Source organism: Haliotis rubra, unplaced genomic scaffold (genome assembly GCF_003918875.1).
Source record: "Haliotis rubra isolate DU_JTF1 unplaced genomic scaffold, ASM391887v1 Scf1031, whole genome shotgun sequence".
Classification (NCBI taxonomy): Eukaryota; Metazoa; Mollusca; class Gastropoda; order Lepetellida; family Haliotidae; genus Haliotis; species Haliotis rubra.
The window spans coordinates 268,654-289,824 of NW_025764928.1; the positions used below are offsets into that span (position 1 = coordinate 268,654).

The 21,171-nt window shown below is 41.6% G+C and overlaps 2 protein-coding genes across 5 annotated transcripts; both read right to left on the reverse strand.

Moving 5' to 3' along the window:
• Nucleotides 1–1,997: 1,997 nt before the first annotated feature.
• Nucleotides 1,998–20,607, reverse strand: LOC124272962 (GTPase IMAP family member 7-like). Of its 4 annotated transcripts, none has more exons than XM_046708210.1 (9): nucleotides 20,436–20,607; nucleotides 15,588–15,844; nucleotides 14,687–14,802; nucleotides 11,044–11,213; nucleotides 8,861–9,089; nucleotides 7,916–8,298; nucleotides 6,326–6,413; nucleotides 5,458–5,573; nucleotides 1,998–4,751 (listed from the first exon to the last, which is right to left on the reverse strand). In XM_046708210.1, exons 8-9 carry the CDS (start codon nucleotides 5,567–5,569, stop codon nucleotides 3,796–3,798), a joined length of 1,068 nt encoding a protein of 355 aa, XP_046564166.1. In that variant the 5' UTR covers nucleotides 5,570–5,573; nucleotides 6,326–6,413; nucleotides 7,916–8,298; nucleotides 8,861–9,089; nucleotides 11,044–11,213; nucleotides 14,687–14,802; nucleotides 15,588–15,844; nucleotides 20,436–20,607; the 3' UTR covers nucleotides 1,998–3,795. The 4 variants fall into 4 exon arrangements, with proteins under 4 accessions (XP_046564166.1, XP_046564174.1, XP_046564162.1 ...); XM_046708218.1 differs by lacking the exon at nucleotides 20,436–20,607 and adding an exon at nucleotides 20,184–20,248; XM_046708206.1 differs by lacking the exon at nucleotides 20,436–20,607 and adding an exon at nucleotides 18,613–18,730.
• On the reverse strand, nucleotides 8,127–15,824 carry LOC124273028 (kinesin-like protein KIF17). Its single transcript, XM_046708245.1, has 5 exons — nucleotides 15,588–15,824; nucleotides 14,687–14,802; nucleotides 11,044–11,213; nucleotides 8,861–8,978; nucleotides 8,127–8,298 (listed from the first exon to the last, which is right to left on the reverse strand). Exons 1-5 carry the CDS (start codon nucleotides 15,822–15,824, stop codon nucleotides 8,127–8,129), a joined length of 813 nt encoding a protein of 270 aa, XP_046564201.1.
• Nucleotides 20,608–21,171: the final 564 nt, after the last annotated feature.

A 21,171-nucleotide genomic window follows, 5' to 3' on the forward strand; every position in this document is an offset into this window, starting at 1 on the left:
CGGGAAGTATTCTTATAATGAACTGATGAGTAGTAAAAGCATACATAACAAAACCATATGGTACAAACGATACTAGGAAATGGCAGCGGACATCAATTTCACCACTGATGCGTATAATTTAGGCAAGTCAATTCATTTCGTCACCACTCGCCCCTTTCCGTAACCTCCGGCTTGTCCCGGAATAACACGAGTTGGTCACGAACGAAGTCCAATTCTATCATAAAAACAGTTTGAAGTTTTCATTCGCCTTGAATATTGTAAACCTCAAAACAAACAAACAAAATCACAAAATTATCGTCAAACCCGGACCTTCACGGGTTCCAGTGATTTAACAGATTTAATAGATCTCATATCAGGAACCCTTGCCGTATTTAGGTCGTGGGATACAATCTCGGGTTTTATGTTTTCGCCTTGAATGTTACAGACATCTGAGCATTTGATAAATACTTGATCTTGTAAGTGTCAGGAAATCAATACGGACAGATGGTGTCACATAGTTTGCCCGATCGATGCTCATGCTGTTGATCACTGGAGTGTCTGGTCCAGACTCGATTGTTTACAGACCGCCGCCAGACCGCCGCCGTACGTGAACGAACACGTATGTCATCATGATCCGAGTTAACGAGGAAACCATTAAGGCCTAGTGTGTACAGCCTACGATTGGGCAGTCATATAACATAACAGTTGTATGTGTATCAGGTCATAGTCATCCCCATACACAGGCTGATTGCACTTTTAAGGTTAAATCTTTGCCATCATTCTCAGAGGCAGAACCACTATGATGTTCAAGTTAGAATCCATATTCAGTACTGGGGACATCGATTCCAAAGTACACGTCTTTGATCTAAACTGATTACAAGACATTTCACTATTTGTTACGAGGGAGGATTGCAGAGAAAGGGACAGCCAGGTGTGCGAGAAAGGATGGAGACGGCACAGCACAGGTTAATGAATCAATAACGTTGTCGGCACTTGTGCACGTGCTTCTCTAACACCTGGCTGTCCCTTTCTCTGCACTCCTCCCTCGTAACAAATGGTGAACTGTGTCAATATTTTAATGATAGTTTGATAAACAACTTTTTTAATTTTAGGACATAAATTCTGCAAACAAATCACAGAGTAGGTCTGATGTTTTGGTTATGATCAGCGTTTCATTGAGTATTATATGTTTATAAGTTTTCGAGTTAGATTGCAATTCATCGGTCCGCTTTTGAGCCAAACGGACTATAACACTCTGATCAAAACTACAATCCATGTAGTTACCTCCTTTCATGTGCATGATAATTGTCTCACAGTTGATCATAAAGTGAGTAATCATAGCTACAAAGTGAAAATCTGTCACAGCCGCAGTGAACTGATTTTCACTGCATACATTTCTTTTTAGCTATGGCAACAGTTTGGATCTCACATCTTCATACAGTGAACATTCAGTCGTTGAGTGTAATTCATCTTCTATTATTGTATCCTGACATTCATTTTTACAATACTCACATATGCGATCACACCTGTCAACTCCCCTTAAACGTCCTGCAACCTATATACATAGCTATATTGTGATGAAGACTGATATTTACTTTAAACACATAATATAAACACTGATATTAACATTAAACATACATGACAGATATTTTGTGGCTTATAACGTACAAGTTATTGAGGAGGTATTGGGTACATTTTCGGACAATGTCTGTCTTGAACAGTCTTGCATTATCTATTTAACAATGGAGCCAGAATTGGATTGTAGCCAACACTCCTAGAACCTAGTTGTCCAATAGAGATATACATATATATATATATTGCACAGATGCATCTAAATATCATAACATCCGATAACTTCCTCTAACATATTTGCAACTTGGCAACTGGGACCAGCTATAAATGACATTAAACATGCCTACCGATTTAACCATAATAGCTGCCATTTATGAGTTGGTTTTGCATGCTATAATATCCCAAGACACATAATATACTCAACTAAAATGAAACGGGACGCCACGGAAAAATCAACCGTCATTTATTGCATTAGATAAGTCAAAATAAAAATATACAGCCGTTGCGAAAACACAATATTGCAACAAAACGGTAAGTGTTCATCTGTGAGACGTAAGTGTTCATCAAATTACATGAATCTAAGCATGGATCATCAGGAAGCCGATATCCCCACTTGACAGATGTGGCATTTGTTCGCCAATGACGCAAGTCAGTATGTATGTCCTCTCTGTTTGTCTGAAAACGCAAATGATTACGTACGGCCTGGGCAGAGACATCCTTATGCCTAGCTAATATCTGACACAAGTTGGAATCGGTTACTTGTTTAAATATACCGATTCTGTACAGCTGCTACCCCTTGGACTGGTTGTCCGAGGATGGTCACTGTCGTTTCGATGTTGTTAAGGCGGATAGCAAGGTAGCCAGTGATTGCCCTTGTGATATTGAAACCTACAGAGACTGCCCAAACAGAAACGCATGCTTCCAGTGGACCAATACTCATCTTTAATTTGTCTTTCCTTGTGCTTTATATTTTGATACCCATTGATTTGATAATCCAGAAAACACAAAGCATCATTTGAAGTTTGGCATTTTGTTCATTGTTTCAGTTTGTCTATCCAGGATCATACAGATGCGCATGCCACAGACATGATTTGCACGTTCATTGTGATTTGTTGAGGTTTTGATAATAGTTTTGTTCTATGATCACCACACACAACACATGACGGTAAAACAAACGTTGAAATTTGTTGAGTCTACATGCATACCGTAACTTATTTTAATCAGTCTTGTTCATAACCCTGCACCACATATTTGATCAATAAAGAAAGCACTGGTACAATCTGTTGCACAAAATATCTCCAATGTCATGAGTGGTTGTGAGTGTCAAAAAACTTTGTTTAAAAAAAATGTCTTTGACAAGTCTTCTAAGGAAAAAGATCGCATTAACATTATAGCGACCTCGAGTAACTGTGTGTCACAACGAGGAAAACAAATAGATTATCCCTGTCGTGACTTACAAACATTCAAGATTACTCGGAACAGACAATCCATAATTCCTAAAAACCTCTTTGTTAAGTGGATCTTATATTCACACTTTACATCAAATAAATAAATCAATCCACAAAGGAAGCAACTTCCATAATCCTGTATTGTAAATTATGAACATGTTATAATTAACTAAATATTATGGATGTAAAAACAACATACATGTGATGAGGACACAGATAACATGAGTTAAATACAAGCTGCACATGATGTCTTCAAGAAATCTAGGTTTCTCTGTAATTCGGATGTCAGGACGTGCTCTGTACATAAAGAATCCCTCACACAAACACGTAGGTTTCAATGTCAGTTTCTTTTTTGGGACCGTTGGCACAGACATAGGGAGACCGAAACAATTACTTCTCCTATTTTATCGATAACCTTTTTGAAGGAATGACCTTTTTGTTCTTGCCTCCCTCCTCGCCCTCATTCGTGCCTCTCGTGCCACCTTTCTCACATGTTCATTATAATCCTCTTCATAAATCGTCTGAAGAGTGATCATCAACTGAGCATCATCCTTCTCGAGCATGTCCATTTCTAATTCATATTTCTCTTTCAAGAGTCTCATTTCTCCTTCTTTCCTCTGATTAAGTTCTTCTATTTTCCTTCTCTCAACTTCAGTACGTTCGGCATTAGCCACCTGCGCTACCTTTATATCACGTTCCCTTTGACATCTAACACTCTCTTCATTTTCTTTTAGTGTCCTTAGTTCCTGTTCAACTTGTTTTTGCTTCTCAGCTGCTTCCTTGTCTAGTTTCTCCCTTAGTTCCAATTCTTTCTGTTTCTGTTTTCAGCTTCTTCTTTGGCCACCATCATTAGACTTTCGTGTTTCGCTTTCCAAGCCCTTTCTTTCATTTCTTCCCTCTCTTTCAATTCACGCAGCATCTCGTCTGTCTCTAGCATTATTTCTGCCTTTTCCTTTTCATATTTAAGTCTCTGTTCTTCAGCCTTTCGTTCTGTTTCTTCCATTTTTGTCATCAGCAACTCACTCCGTGCCTTTTCCATTGCATCAAGTTCAGCTTGTTGTTCCATCTGAACATAGTCCATTAACTCCTCTTCTTTCACTTTCATTGCAAGCTCTGCTGCTTCATACATCGCATTTGTGTAACAACCCCCACCATTATGGGCAACCGTCTTGTCAATGAGGTCAGTGAGATTCTTTCGAAACACATCCTTTTCTTCTTCATTACGATTGTTAACAACGATGTATCTATCCTGACAATCCCTGACCAGTTGTTGTAACACTTGAGAACTTCTTCTTAAGTGGTCGTCAATGGTTATGCCATCGTGTACAAGGTTGTCCTTTCTTGTGAAAACTATTATCATGTAGTGGACTACGTTCTCTCCAAAGTATTCCTTGTAGTACTCCACTGTCCTCTGTTCTTCTTCGGTAAATATTCCAATCTGGGTCACAAATATCACAGCATGTAATCCAGGGGACGTAAGTGCTACACATTTCATAATCTCACGTTTCCTTTCATCATTTGATTCCAGTGTATCAAACATTCCGGGGGTGTCCACAATAAGAATCGACCTGTTTTTGAATTCTGCAGAAGCATAGTTGGACTCTTTTTGTGATGGATATTCCGCTTGCACGGGAATCAAATATTCTGGATCAATCAAAGTATTCCCGGTTGCACTTTTACCAGATCCTGTCTTACCAATGAGAACGATGCGCAATTCTCGGATTGTTTCGTCATCAGGGGTTACTTCATTTTCTGAAAGAATTAAAGTTCACCTATGACTGAATTGTAGATGAAACCATTTGCTATATTTGTATAAAGGGTACATATTACGTATCAATGAGGTGCGATGGGGTAGCCTAGTGGGTATTGTGTTCACTCTTCACGCCGAGGCCAGCTTCGTTACCCACACGGTTACAATGCGACCCTATGATCATTACTAGGGGCGGTGGGGTAGCCTAGTGGTTAAAGCGTTCCTCTTCACGCCGAAGACCGAGTTCGATTCCCCACATACGTACAATGTGTGAGGCCTATTTCTGGTGTCCCCGCCGTGAATATTGCTAAAAGCGGCGTAAAGCCATACTCACTCTCTCACTCATCACCTAGGACATATATACACATTGCACACATACATATATATATCAAAGAGTGACATACGGCTCTCGCTAAAATAAAATTCGATCAAGGTTACAACATTCAAGGTCTCCATAAAACTTACAAAAGTTTTTATTGTGGACATGTACAAATTTGACATGCGGACGTGGGCCTTTTTGGTGAACAGTTGCTTGCTTTATGCATGTGTTTATGTTCGACAATATGCTCATCCTATTACGAGCCCTGATATCGTCACTATTTGACGGTGATTGATATGCACATGTTAAATATACTCGGAATGGTACAAACGACGGAATTGGTAAAGGTTTTGTCATTCTTCCTTCAATGCATATTATTTCTCGCATACCTATGGTGATCATTGGACACTCTTTCATCCTTCTCATATCCGCCTCAAGCCTCGCCTGCGTCCGCCTGGCTTCTTCAAGCTCCTTCGTCATCTTGGCCATCTTTTTCTTCATATTCCTAATACAAACATATGTAAGGTTATGGTTAAAGACCCTGTACTATCACTTATGCCGAGGTCAATTGCATCAGCTTCCCATTGGTAGCAGGTACCATATATCAAATGGAACATCGAAGATGCTGTCTCTATGGTGTACCACGTTCAATTCTAATTAAGCCTTTGATTTTACTGTGGTGTAGCGTTGTGGGTTATCTTTACAATAGTATGAAGGCATGTTATGATATGCTGATATTTATTTTGTGTTTCGAACCTGACATGAAGATCTCCTCCAAGATAAATTATATCATTCTACATACCACATCGTCCGAAATTAATCATAATATCAATATTCTACTTGTTTCACTGTTCATGTCTATGAGAGATGTGGGTTTACGCTGCTTGTTATAGAATTCCATCACTATCACGGCGGGGGACACCAGAAATACACTGTTAATGTCTATGAGTGATTTGGGTTTACGCTGCTTGTTATAGAATTCCATCACTATCACGGCGGGGGACACCAGAAATACACTGTTAATGTCTATGACAGATTTGGGTTTACGCTGCTTGTTATAGAATTCCATCACTATCACGGCGGGGACACCAGAAATACACTGTTAATGTCTATGAGTGATTTGGGTTTACGCTGCTTGTTATAGAATTCCATCACTATCACGGCGGGGGACACCAGAAATACACTGTTAATGTCTACGCATAAAGAAGACTTTTAACAAACATATTTCTCTGACAGTAGGTATCATTATAAAGCTACCCTCTGCATCGCTGCTTTCTCTGCTTGAAAGTACGCTGCCTGTTTTCATTTTCCTTCTGGCAGAGCAAAGCCTTTTGCAGGTCGGCATCTGCATGTGTGAGAAAGCATAATGTGAAAAGGACGGAAGAAATGTGACGCCTAAACAGCGTTGAAAAAAGTGAACTGTGTGTGGTAGACGTGCTGTTTGTATTTTAAACAGTTCATAGTATGTTAGCTAAAGTATTGTATATACGCGATCACCAATATGAAATTTGAATTGTTTAACGCATTTTGTCCTTGTTCCTTATCCACTCGAACCGGCCCCTCTCCCACAAACACATAAACTCACACGTGTCACAAGTACATATATTAAGAATATGCCTCAAAACATAAGTACAGGCCACAAATGCATGCCAGAAGCACCTGTCACAAGCACCAGTCTCAAGTATATGTCACAGGTACGGGAAACAAATACATGCCACAAGCATCTGTCACAAGCACCTGTCTCAAGTATATGTCACAGGTACAGGCCATAAATACATGCCAGAAGCACCTGTCACAAGCACCTGTCTCAAGTATATGTCACAGGTACGGGAAACAAAGACATGCCACAAGCATCTGTCACAAGCACCTGTCTCAAGTATATGTCACAGGTACAGGCCACAAATACATGCCAGAAGCACCTGTCACAAGCACCTGTCTCAGAGTATATGTCACAGGTACTGGAAACAAAGACATGCCACAAGCATCTGTCAAAAGCACCTGTCTCAAGTACATGTCAAAGGTACAGATACAAATGCATGCCAGAAGCACCTGTCACAAGCAATGCTGTCTCAATATATGTCACAGGTGCTGGAAACAAAGACATGCCACAAGCACCTGTCACAAGCACCAGTCTCAGAGTATATGTCACAGGTACGGGAAACAAAACATGCCAGAAGCACCTGTCACAAGCACCAGTCTCAAGGTATATGTCACAGGTACGGAACAAAGACATGCCACAAGCATCTGTCAAAAGCACCTGTCTCAAGTATATGTCACGCAGGTACAGGCTACAAATACATGCCACAAGCATCTGTCACAAGCACCTGTCTCAAGTATATGTCACAGGTACGGGAAACAAAGACATGCCACAAGCATCTGTCTCAAGTACATGTCTCAAGTATATGTCACAGGTACGGGAAACAAAGACATGTCAGAAGCACCTGTCAAAAGCACCTGTCTCAAGTATATGTCACAGGTACGGGAAGCAAAGACATGCCACAAGCATCTGTCTCAAGTACATGTCTCAAGTATATGTCACAGGTACGGGAAACAAAGACATGTCAGAAGCACATGTCACAAGCACCTGTCTCAAGTATATGTCACAGGTACGGAAACAAAGACATGCCACAAGCATCTCTCTCAAGAACATGTCACGGGTACATGCCACAAGCACCTGTCTCAAGTACATGTCACAGGGAAACAAAGACATCCCACAAGAACATGCCCTATGAACATCTACAAGTGCAAGCCACAAGGACATGCCAGAAGACAATGAAGAAGACTTTGAAGCATAATGAACATTAAATGTGACATTGAGAATGTAGTCCCCAAACTGCATATACAAACCAGGTATTCGACTCTTGTCCCCAGTCTCTGCCCAAGTCGAGCCCTAAGGTCCTGTATCTCCCTCTGAAACTCTCTCAGCAGGGCATCCTTCGGGTCTTCATTGATCACCGGCTTGTTCTTGATGGTCTTTTGCACTGCTAGCCGGCAAACCTGAGAGTGCTTAGTGTCTCGTCATAGTTGTAGTCGGCCGGGGAGGAGACACAGGCCACCATCAGTGTGCACGGGCATTCCCACCCAGGGAGTCCTGAAGCAGCTTTGTCAACTTGGAGTCTCTGTAAAGGGTATAAGTTGGTTCTTGCCCTCTGCTAATGTTGAGATGACTCTTCCGAGACAGTGAAGAGTTGTTGATCTTGATCCTTCCTTGAACCTCACGCCGGCGGCTCCTGTTGTCATGGAGATTCAGAGAGAACGGATACAGTGAAATGGTTGGTTTACACGAAAATCTTAAACTCATTTTCCCCAAAAAGTAATATATATACACCCAAATCCGCATCTAAAAGCGCCGTAAAACCATACGCAGTCAGTTCTACATTACGTTATGAATGTCACGTAAAGTCAAGTCACACTTGCTCACTGACTGACACAATGACTCACCCTTCCTTTGACGTTTCACTGACCTTACGAGATTGCGTTGTATCACTCCACTCACTCACTCACTCAGTCTTCTTTGGAGTTTCGGCCAGTGAGGCAACCCTAGTTGTTAAAGGGTTCGCTCGTTACTCCGACAACCGGGGTTCGATTCCCCAAATGAGTACAATGTGAGAGGCCCATGTCTGATGTCTGAGGTATATTCGTGGAATATTGTTACAAGCGGCGAGTGTCACCAACTCATTTGGAGTTTTATTGGCCTGGAGAGACCTGTGTTCTGTTAAATGTACACACATCAAAGTATCAAGAAACATCGATGAAAGTTAACTGCAAGTACCAGATTATTCGTCAACTCACCAGTCTTGCTTTTGTCTTTCACTCCTGCCAGATCCACAAGGTTGAGTTTGCCCGCTCTGATATGTCCGTTTGTCCTCTGGTCCAGTGCGTCTCAATGCTGATGGCGAAGACGGTGTGGCTGCGGGAGGAATCGCTGTTCATTTCAGTGGCACCTGTAGAACGCCTCTCAAGCCTTTGTTCATGAGCCGCTCACACTGAACCACTGTGTTGACTGGGTGTTTCGAGAGTCCTGTGTTTGTGGTAAAGAATACGGTTTCACTGACGACTGGCTCACATTTGTCATATTGTCCAATTTGCATTTATACATTATCCATTTGGTATATGTATGCTTTGACAGATAAACTGTTCCTTTATTAGTTCAAATGATTAAACTGTTTCATGACCTTCTGTTCATCGCTGTACTCAACTCCATACACTCATGATCACTGGGGGCGGTGGGGTAGCCTAGTGGTTAAAGCGTTGGCTCGTCACGCCGAAAACCCGGGTTCAAGTCCCCACATGGGTACAATGTGTAAAGCCCATTTCTGGTGTCCCCACGCTGTGATGTTGCTGGAATATTGCTAAAAGCGGCGTAAAACCAAACTCAGTCAGTCAGTCAGTCATGATCACTGATTGAGGTGCTTGTTAAGAATGTGTTTGGAACACATATTACCACAGCCTATAGGTTAAATCGTCTGCTGGTCTCGCCGTAGACCCGGGTTCGATTGGTGACATGTATTTACCACTAACGATATTGCCAGAATATTGCTGAAAGATCAGTAAACCCACAACGAATGTCACGCAGCGAAATAGTTTCCAAATGTTGGTAGCCAGTGGGACTATCTATGCCTGAAAGTTACCAGCCCACAAAAAATTCTCGATTCCGAAATTGGAAATGTAGACACGGGTTTCATCATTAAGCTGCTAATACACTACCCATCAAAACTTTAGACTCACTAGAGTAAATGTAGCCACTTACTTCAGTCAACTGTTCTAAACTAGATTTTCCAAAATATTTCATACTGTTTATAGGTACTGTTTACACGTGAGCTGATGTATTGTAAAACAGATTCATAACGTTGAAAAGATTATTGTCATGAGTTCAATAAATGATGAAACTCAGTGTAAATTGGAGAATTCTTAACAAAACTTTACACAAAAACGCAGCTGTTCACATGCACGATATTTGCACATGCTTTTCAGCAATTTAATGTATGATCATCGTGCGTAATTCATCTCCATAAAGTTTGAAGTTGGTTCTTCGATGTAACCATATATATATACATAACATATAGTGAGTGCTTTAACTGAGTCTAAACTTTTGATGGGTAGTATATGATGAACATTAATCAGGCCATAATCTTGCATGATTTAAAGGTACATTATAACTTAACAAGTCGGAGAGAAGTGATATACTTTACAAAATGACCCCATGGAAATTGACTAGCCAGTCGGGCCAGTGACTGTGGAGAAATTCTGGCCCGACTGGGCTAACAGGTCAGAAGCTATTTCTCGTACACTGCGAATGTGAATGTGTTGGCTATTCGTTGGTTATTCTCTCTCGTTGCCTTTCTCTTTCTTATGCATATATCTACATGTTTATGTTGAACTGTTAAGGTTTATTTGTTGTTTAATACCTCACTCACTCAGCAATACTCCCGCTACATGACGACCGTCTGTAATTATTCCAGTCTGGACCAGACCATCCTGTGATTGATATCATTAGCATCGATCTGAGCAATTGAAACACAATGACGCGCATCAACTAAGTTTGATTGTTTCCTGTTTAACGCCGCATTCAGCAATCTACGGCTATATGACGAGAACAATTTAATTTATATCAACATTAAAATCAATCAATTGAGAACTTGAAAAATCTGTCATCGAAAGACAGTAAAACTACTAGAGTATCACAGCTCTAAATCTAAACTAGTACGCTATCATAAAACGATCTCACAACGATACAATATAAAAACGGGCTATAGAACTGAAGGCTGATCACCATACTAGGGACCATGGGGACTTACAGTACTTCACGGGTCTCTCGGAAGGCGAATCTGCATCAAGCTGTCTTCTTTATGTCAGCGTATGCAAAGCAATGAAACTTGTTTGCCTATAATCATTGCCTTGCTGATCTTATCAGATCTTATCAGAATTGTTTTAACAGACATGGATATGGTACAAGCTTCAACATAAACGCCTACCTTTTACATAGAAGCCTTTATTAGGAAATGATCCAATATCCAATTTCTCTGTCAGGCTTTTCCCTAATAAATCTCTGATTTCTTCGTTGTAGATTTCATAACACGAACAGTGTACAACCCACTGCTGACTCTTGTTGGAGGACACGTTCTTGAAGATGTCGTCCACGGCCCTAGAACAAAAAAGAAACTTTTGTTACGTGGTTGTCTTCTTGTAAAAGACAAATCTGACGTCAGTAGGCCATCGGGGCAGTGGGGTAGCCTAGTGGTTAAAGCGTTCGCTCGTCACGCCGAAGACCCGGGTTCTATTTCCCACATGGGTACAATGTGTGAAGTCCATGTTTTGGTGTCCCCCGCCGTGATGTTGCTGGAATATTGCTAAATGCGGCATACAACCATACTCACTCACTCATTGAGTGGGCCCTCTGTATTTGGTATGCGTTTCACTTCTGTAACCTAGATCAGGAAGAGGGCGGGTGGGCAAAAAAATGAACAAAAATGAATGCCCAAAAATGTGATTTTCACTAGTTGGGGTATCTATGTACAAAAGAAGTTATGAAATGTTAAAACTAAATCACTTGGAAATAGTTTGTAAATTGATTTGTGACGTAGGGCGAGCCGCTTTGCTTCTGAAACAATTATTCAGATTATACAGATGACGAAAGATCAAGCCCACCAAGCCTGAGGGTAAATTGAGATAAGGAAACGTTTTATCGCTTCATGTCATTCATGATAATTGATGACAGACGGGAGATGGGAAACACACAAATGTTTAATGCATGTAAGACGTGGGTAATAAATAAAATACCACACTCGGTCTCATTACATACGAATTATACGAAACGAGTGTCCTTCCTATGGTATCTGACCGAGCGAAAGAAACCATAGGAAGGTCACGAGTTTAAACTGACAAAATAGCGTAGTTTTGGTATTGTTGTGGTTTCAAACCGAAACCGGTTTCATAAAGAGGTTGCGGAAGAATTTTGTTCTGACGTAAATTTTTGCATGACGTCACACTGTATTGACGTCACTACGCCATTTCTAGTCTGTCCCCTTGGTAACCGACGTCACGATGCATGTCAGTTGCCATCGCCTCGTACAGCCTCCTACAGTAAACTACTCCGTAGCACCCAGTTTCTTGGTTTGAAGTTGCTTCATTCGGCTAACATCACTGGTGGAAACATTGCGTTTATTTTTTTCGACGTATATAATGTCTCAGTTCGACTCACAATTAAACAGCGACACGGCAACGTTCGCAATGTTGACATTCTCACAATGCATCTAAGTTGTAGAATGAATGAATTCACGTGTTTGTTATGAATGAACAAGCAGTTCCGTCACAACGTGACCGAACTGAGAGGTAATCGGTTATCCAATCAAATCGTTAGAATCTCAGGTCAAGTCGTTACGACACAGGTCAACGCGATACGACACTCGTGTGACGTACGAGATTAGTATGCAACTACCCATACGTTGACCACGTGGGTAATAAAATGACATATAACCTTTAACTGTGTAAACATTATCATCATATGCTATTATGACAACAGCTTCACTTTTCGGTCACCGTGTTAAGAAGGTATCGCCCAGCCAAGTTTAAGCCAACATAAGAACTATTGGAACCACTCCAAGGCAGGAGACAAGGGGAAATGGGCTTAAGCTTTGTATATAAACCTGTGTGTGGAACTTAAATTGGTAAGCCAGAACCAAGTACACCCACTCCATATCGCTATGTTACCTTGGTATGATCCTAAGTTGGGTTGAGGGTTCTGATACTCCTTGCATAGTAAAGGTCTACAAGCCCGCACCAACTACACCCATCCCATATCTCTGTGTTACCTTGGTATGATCCCAAGTTGGTTTGAGGGTTCTGATACTCCTTGCATAGTAAAGGTCTACAAGCTAGCATCAACTACACCCACTCCATATCTCTATGTTACCTTGGTATGATCCCAAGTTGGTTTGAGGGTTCTGATACTCCTTGCATAGTAAATGTCTACAAGCCCGCATCAACTGCACCCACTCCATATCTCTATGTTACCTTGGTATGATCCCAAGTTGGTTTGAGGGTTCTGATACTCCTTGCATAGTAAAGGTCTACGAGCCCGCATCAACTACACCCATCCCATATCTCTGTCTATGTTACCTTGGTATGATCCTAAGTTGGGTTGTGGGGTCTGCTACTCCTTGCATAGTAAAGGTCTACAAGCCCGCACCCATCCCATATCTCTATGTTACCTTGGTATGATCCTAAGTTGGGTTGAGGGTTCTGATACTCCTTGCATAGTAAAGGTCTACAAGCCCGCATCAACTACACCCACTCCATATCTCTGTGTTACCTTGGTATGATCCCAAGTTGGGTTGTGGGTTCTGATACTCCTTGCATAGTAAAGGTCTACAAGCCCGCACCAACTACACCCATCCCATATCTCTGTGTTACCTTGGTATGATCCCAAGTTGGTTTGAGGGTTCTGATACTCCTTGCATAGTAAAGGTCTACAAGCTAGCATCAACTACACCCACTCCATATCTCTATGTTACCTTGGTATGATCCCAAGTTGGTTTGAGGGTTCTGATACTCCTTGCATAGTAAATGTCTACAAGCCCGCATCAACTGCACCCACTCCATATCTCTATGTTACCTTGGTATGATCCCAAGTTGGTTTGAGGGTTCTGATACTCCTTGCATAGTAAAGGTCTACAAGCCCGCATCAACTACACCCATCCCATATCTCTGTCTATGTTACCTTGGTATGATCCTAAGTTGGGTTGTGGGGTCTGCTACTCCTTGCATAGTAAAGGTCTACAAGCCCGCACCCATCCCATATCTCAATGTTACCTTGGTATGATCCTAAGTTGGGTTGAGGGTTCTGATACTCCTTGCATAGTAAAGGTCTACAAGCCCGCATCAACTACACCCACTCCATATCTCTGTGTTACCTTGGTATGATCCCAAGTTGGGTTGTGGGTTCTGATACTCCTTGCATAGTAAAGGTCTACAAGCCCGCATCAACTACACCCATCCCATATATCTATGTTACCTTGGTATGATCCTAAGTTGGGTTGAGGGTTCTGATACTCCTTGCATAGTAAAGGTCTACAAGCTAGCATCAACTACACCCACTCCATATCGCTATGTTACCTTGGTATGATCCTAAGTTGGGTTGAGGGTTCTGATACTTCTTGCATAGTAAAGGTCTACAAGCCCGCATCAACTACACCCACTCCATATCTCTGTGTTACCTTGGTATGATCCCAAGTTGGGTTGTGGGTTCTGATACTCCTTGCATAGTAAAGGTCTACAAGCCCGCACCAACCGCACCCATCCCATATCTCTGTCTATGTTACCTTGGTATGATCCCAAGTTGGGTTGAGGGTTCTGATACTCCTTGCATAGTAAAGGTCTACAAGCCCGCACCCATCCCATATCTCTATGTTACCTTGGTATGATCCCAAGTACGGTTGTGGGGTCTGATACTCCTTGCATAGTAAAGGTCTACAAGCCCGCATCAACTACACCCACTCCATATCTCTGTGTTACCTTGGTATGATCCCAAGTTGGGTTGTGGGTTCTGATACTCCTTGCATAGTAAAGGTCTACAAGCCCGCACCAACCGCACCCATCCCATATCTCTGTCTATCTTACCTTGGTATGATCCCAAGTTGGGTTGAGGGTTCTGATACTCCTTGCATGGTAAACGTCTTTCCAGAAGCGGTCTGTCCATATGCAACTATGGTGCCATTATACCCTTCCGTTACACTCTGGAAGACAAGGAGAAATGTCATACGTATGATTACTACGGCATTCAACACCATTACTCTTCCCAAGCCGGGCCCCATCTGCTCCTACGCTCTGCAGGCTCACATAGACATCTCATAGTCTGAATCTCATATCTGAATCAGCACGGTTTTAACCAAACACGCCATTTTGGATTATTTTCTCACTTCACATTGTCATGCCTTGAGGCCACTTTTATATAAAGTAAACTAAACTCACATACACGCACTTACAATTCTCTGTATGACAATGAATATTCACATTTCACTTGTATAACACTTGTTTAATCATCACCATGGTCTGTCTGACAGTCCCTGAACCACATTATCTCCCCTTCTGCGAACCCTCACTGCAATGCAATAGCCCAAGATGACGCACTAAATACAAAATTTTCCAGTCTCGAAGGTCCAATTGTCACAGTTAAAATAGAGATATTAATTTCATATACTGAGAGAAGGAAATAAGGGATCACATGAAAGGACAAGTGTTCTGTTATTTTTTTCCAAGGTTTCTTTACAAGTTTTGTGTCGCATAACTTGAGAAGAAAGCTGGAAAAAATAAGGGAATACTTGTGATCCATTAATTGTTTTCCTGAGCATATATTAACAAAATTAATATATCTATTTAAATTGTAACAATCGGACATGCGAGGCTGGAAAATATAGTGCTTCATCTTGGGCTATTGTACCGCAACGAGGGTTGTGCAGAAAGGGGAGATAATGGGATTCAGGGATATATTTAAAGGCTAGTCATTAGTCTAATCTCTGACCTTCACAATAGGACACACGATGTCGCTATAAATGTGTTGAGTTGTAGTGTCGCCAGAGTATGCCCGGTCAAAGGTAAACTGCTTCCTGCCCAATCTGTCCGAGTCCTGCTTTGTTACAGTGCAGGATCCCCCTTTGCCATCAATGGAGAGCACTGGCTGACATCCTCGGGTGTGTTCCGACTCGCTCATTGGGCGGCATCTTACAATGACTTTCACCAGTTCTTCTTTCGTTGCCATGGGTTACGGATGTGTTTGAACTGGAAGAAACCACATACTCAATACAAAAGAGGTCAAACGGTTCAGTTATCACTGCCATACATAGAGATGAAAATACGTTATTATTACTTGTTACAAGGGCGGCGGGGTAGCCAAGTGATCAAAGCGTTCGCTAGGTTAGAGCACACTATTGGCATCACAGGAACGGCATTACAATGGTTCCAGTCCTACTTGTCAAATAGAACAATGAGAGTCAAGGTCCATAATGCGACATCATCCATCAGAGAAACCCACTTTGGTGTACCGCAAGGCTCTGTGCTTGGTCCGATTTTGTTTTCACTGTACATTCTTCCAATAGGTAATATCATCCGAAGTCACAACATAAAATTTCATGGTTACGCAGATGATAACCAACTCTACATAGGAATTATACCACCTAATGTTGAACACGCAAAAGATGTTATGGAGAGCTGTATCGCTAACATCAAGATATGGATGACAAACAACTTTCTGAAACTCAACGACGACAAATCTGAGTTCATGATCATTGGAACTAGGCAGCAGCTTCGCAAAATAGGCGAGTGTAGTCTCACAGTTGGAGATCAGTCTATCTGCCCTGTGCCCCAGGTGAAGAATCTTGGTGTTGTTTTCCATTCTTCAATGTCCCCAGAATCACAAGCCCTAACAGCAGCAAGATCAGCAACCTTTCATCTCCGCCGAATAGGAAAAATCCGCCGCTATTTGGACATTGACACAACCAAACTTTTAGTACAGGCATACGTCATCTCACGCCTAGACTACTGTAACTCCCTCGTGTCAGGAGCAGCAGCAATCCAACATCTCCAGCTTGTACAAAACAGAGCTGCCAGGATCATTACCAGGACAAAATGTCAGGAACACATCACACCTGTACTGAGGTCGTTGCACTGGCTCCCAGTAAAGAGGAGAATACAGTACAAAATAATTTGCATCACCTACTCAACCCTCTATGACATCAATTCACCAGCTTACCTCAAAGACATCATCGAAATCTATCGTCCAACTCGTGTCCTGAGGTCTGAGAAAAGAGGCAGCCTGAAAATGCCAGCTACAAAAACGTCCATGGGAGACAGAGCTTTCAGTGCTGCTGCACCAGCTTTGTGGAACTCTCTGCCAGTTGAACTAGATCAGTATCTTCCCTGGAAGCATTTAGGAGCCAACTAAAAACTCATCTCTTTCTAGCTACCTACTAGTTTCTCCACTTTCTCCGCGCAGCGCCACTGAGCAGCACCGGTTGGACATTAGGCGCTTAAACAAATGCATTATTATTATTATTATTACTAGTCACGCCGAAGGCCCGGGTTCGATTCACCATATGGGCACAATGTGTGAAGCCCATTTCTGGTGTCCCCAGCCGTGATATTGCCGGAATATTGCTAAAAGCGGCGTAAAACCCAACTCACTCACTCACTTGATACAAATTTTACAGCTTATACATTGTTCAACGGCTTTAATTACTGACACATGAAAACTGAATGGAGACTAGTTCTACGATGTCTCTCCAATGATATTTGTTTGTTTGTTGTTAAACGCCAAAATCAGCAATATTCCAGCTATTTCTAGGCAGTCTGTAAATAATCGAGTCTGGACCAGACAATCCAGTGATCAACAGCGTGAGCATCGATCTACGTAACTGGCATACGACGACATGTGCCAACCATGTGAACAAGCCTAACCACCCGATCCCGTTAGTCGCCTCTTACGACAAGCATAGGTTGTTGAAGACCCGGATCTTCACGGGTCCCAGTGATGTAGTGGATCTCGTATCGGGAACTATTTCCATATTTATTTCCACAAATCCATTCGCAACTACTCGTGTTATTCCGGCAAGCCGGGTGGCGAGTCTTACTCGTTCATTTGTTGATAGGATTACGCAACTGAAACGAAGACTTATAGTCACATATCATCTTTACATATTCATTTCTTCGACACTGGTCCTCTTTTGATTGTTCCAATTGTTTGCTTAAATATAGATTTGGATCTCAAAATCTGTTTCTACCCTTGAACGATATATGTGACTGAGAATTTTAGAAATCAACATTTTCATTGTGATTATTCATACACAGTTTTTTATGACATTTCTCGCCGTGAATAGCAACAACATTGCTGATGCAGCGTTAAGCAATATTTACTCACTCACTCACTCACTCACTCTCTCGATTATGTAGTTTTACTATAAATTGCCACATTGTCTTCTGACTTTGAACTCGCGGAGCAAGTGAAAAACGATTCGATCGGCTCACGTGACCCAATTTGTCAAATCCGATTAATCGATCCTAGACTTGTGCTGCTGATCTTCAGTGCACTATTCAAGGCCTATCATTAAGATTACGCAATCGAAACAAGGAAAAATAGGCTCTTATCCTGTTTACTTACCACTAGTATCGCGAGCAGTACACTGTCGATTTCCTATTCTACCATATTCTTCTGCATATTATTACGAAATATATATCATATTAGAATGAAGATATTATACACAGGGTAATGATATGATATGATGCCATCGGTGTTACCAAGTTTGTTATCGAGTAGCAATAAACAATGACATAAATAACTGTTATAATATATACTTACAAGTTGACCATCAATACTTGGGGCTGGGTGGGTTAGTTTTTGTGAAAACGGAGAACAAATTTTCATATCACCAAAACATTCATGATTCTTAACCTTTCTTGTTCAGTTTACGATGGTCATCATATATGTAATATATTGTCCGATTATATATGACAAATATTCAATACATATAGGTTTGGTAATATTTTCAACATACCGTTTTTCAGCCAAGGGGATAGACGACTATTTGTACTCTGTCGCAGATACGATTATTTCAGAAATAGGGTTTTGCCTACACCACGGTTATATATAAACTTTAGGTATTACCTCCGTCACGAGACACGCATTTCCCTTATCGCATGATAAGCTGATTAAACGATGACATCGTTACCGTTTCGGTTGTTGTACGCTAGGTAGGTCGTTGATATTTAGCCTTGAAAGGCTGTAATGTAATATGTACAAATAGCCAACATGACAATTACGAAGGAGATTATGAATACACTGATTATCACTATTTGAAAGCTATTCATAGACATGTGGTAATGATGTTGTCGGAATTTTACGGTGGACTTGAATTTTTGTAATAATGTATTACGATTATGGAAATGTTGTTTGTCGCTTATAGAATATTTTTGACAAGTTATTCTCTGAAAGTCAACTATATTACCTGACTGTGTAGATCAGAATGTGAACGTACATCAAGACACACGATCCAGCACAACAGTATTTCATGACTGTGTAGATCAGAAGGTAAACGTACATCAGGTTACATGATCCAGCACAACAGTACTACCTGACTGTGTAGATCAGAAGGTAAACGTACATCACGTTACACGATCCAGCACAACAGTACTACCTGACTGTGAAGATCAGAAGTAAACGTACATCGTTTATACGTTCTAGCACAGCGACAGTACTACCTGACTGTGTAGATCAGAAGGTAAACGTACATCACGTTACACGATCCACCACAACAGTACTACCTGACTGTGTAGATCAGAAGGTAAACGTACATCAGGTTACACGATCCAGCACAACAGCAAGTATTACCTGGATCAGCATTAAATAAAGATAGATCAGAAGATAACAGACTACCTGACTGTATCAGGATCCAAACGTACATCACGTTACACGATCCAGCACAACAGTACTACCTGACTGTGTAGATCAGAAGGTAAACGTACATCACGTTACACGATCCAGCACAACAGTACTACCTGACTGTGTAGATCAGAAGGTAAACGTACATCAGGTTACATGATCCAGCACAACAGTACTACCTGACTGTGTAGATCAGAAGGTAAACGTACATCAGGTTACATTCAGCACAACAGTTACATACCTGACTGTAGATCAGAAGGTAAACGTACATCACGTTACATGATCCAGCACAACAGTACTACCTGACTGTGTAGATCAGAAGGTAAACGTACATCAGGTTACACGATCCAGCACAACAGTACTGCTGGCTGATCGTAGATCAGAAGGTAAACGTACATCAGGTTACATGATCCAGCACAACAGTACTACCTGACTGTGTAGATCAGAAGGTAAACGTACATCAGGTTACATGATCCACCACAACAGTACTACCTGACTGTGTAGATCAGAAGGTAAATATACATCACAATACAGATCAGCACAACAGTACTACCTGCACAACAGCACAGATGAATCACATAAAGATATATATCCAGTGGACACAATCCAGCACAACAGTACTACCTGACTGTGTAGATCAGAAGGTAAACGTACATCAGGTTACACGATCCAGCACAACAACATTACCTGGCATTGCAGATCAGAAGATAAAGATATATCTAGTTACATGATCCAGCACAACAGTACTACCTGACTGTGTAGATCAGTAGGTAAACATACATAGGATTACACGATCCAGCACAACAACATTACCTGGCATTGCAGATCAGAAGATAACGATATATCCAGTTACACGATCCCGCAACACGGTATTACCTAGCAATTAAGATCGTGTTGAGCTGTACACTGAAAATGAAAGTAAAACGAGGAAAGACTTACGATCGATACGATTTAATATTCAAGATGGCAACATCTGTGTCTGAATAATGACGTCAGCGTTGTACACTGCAGCAAAGGTCGTGACTGTCGAGCCGAGAGATGAATACAACCTGATCAATACCCAATGTTACTAACTCTCAGCGAAATATAACGCAGTAAAGGTCACATCGCGCACCTTGACATACTGAGGCACTCACGCTACACATGCTGAGTGAGTCACGCAGCACCAGTCTGTTGTCACTGTCCCAATGGTGGAGAGAGATTGACAGTTTTAATACATCGACGATATATCAGTACATTGAAAACATCAATACATCGACATATATGGGCATCATCTGAGCCAGATTGCTTTAAGGTTTTCACCACTTTCCAGTTGCCTTTCGTATTTTGACAGGCCCCGTGCAGTTAACGAAAACCCGAGATCGGTCTCTGAAAGACCGCTGCCCAGACAGAGAGTTTATTGAATTTTGATTGTGTTGTCATTTTGCCCCATAATGCATTTCCTAAAGTTGACCTATTATTCCAAGGTATTAAGAACTAAATATGCGTTTCACGGTGACAGAAAGTTCACACGATCTCAGCTAATCACGTCACGGGGGCGGTGAGGTAGCCTAGTGGTTAAAGCGTCTGCTCGTCACGCCGAAGACCAAAGGTTCGATTCCCCACATGAGTACATTGTGTGAAGCCCTTTTCTGCAGTCCCCGTCGTGATATTCCTAAACTCTAAACCCACTCAC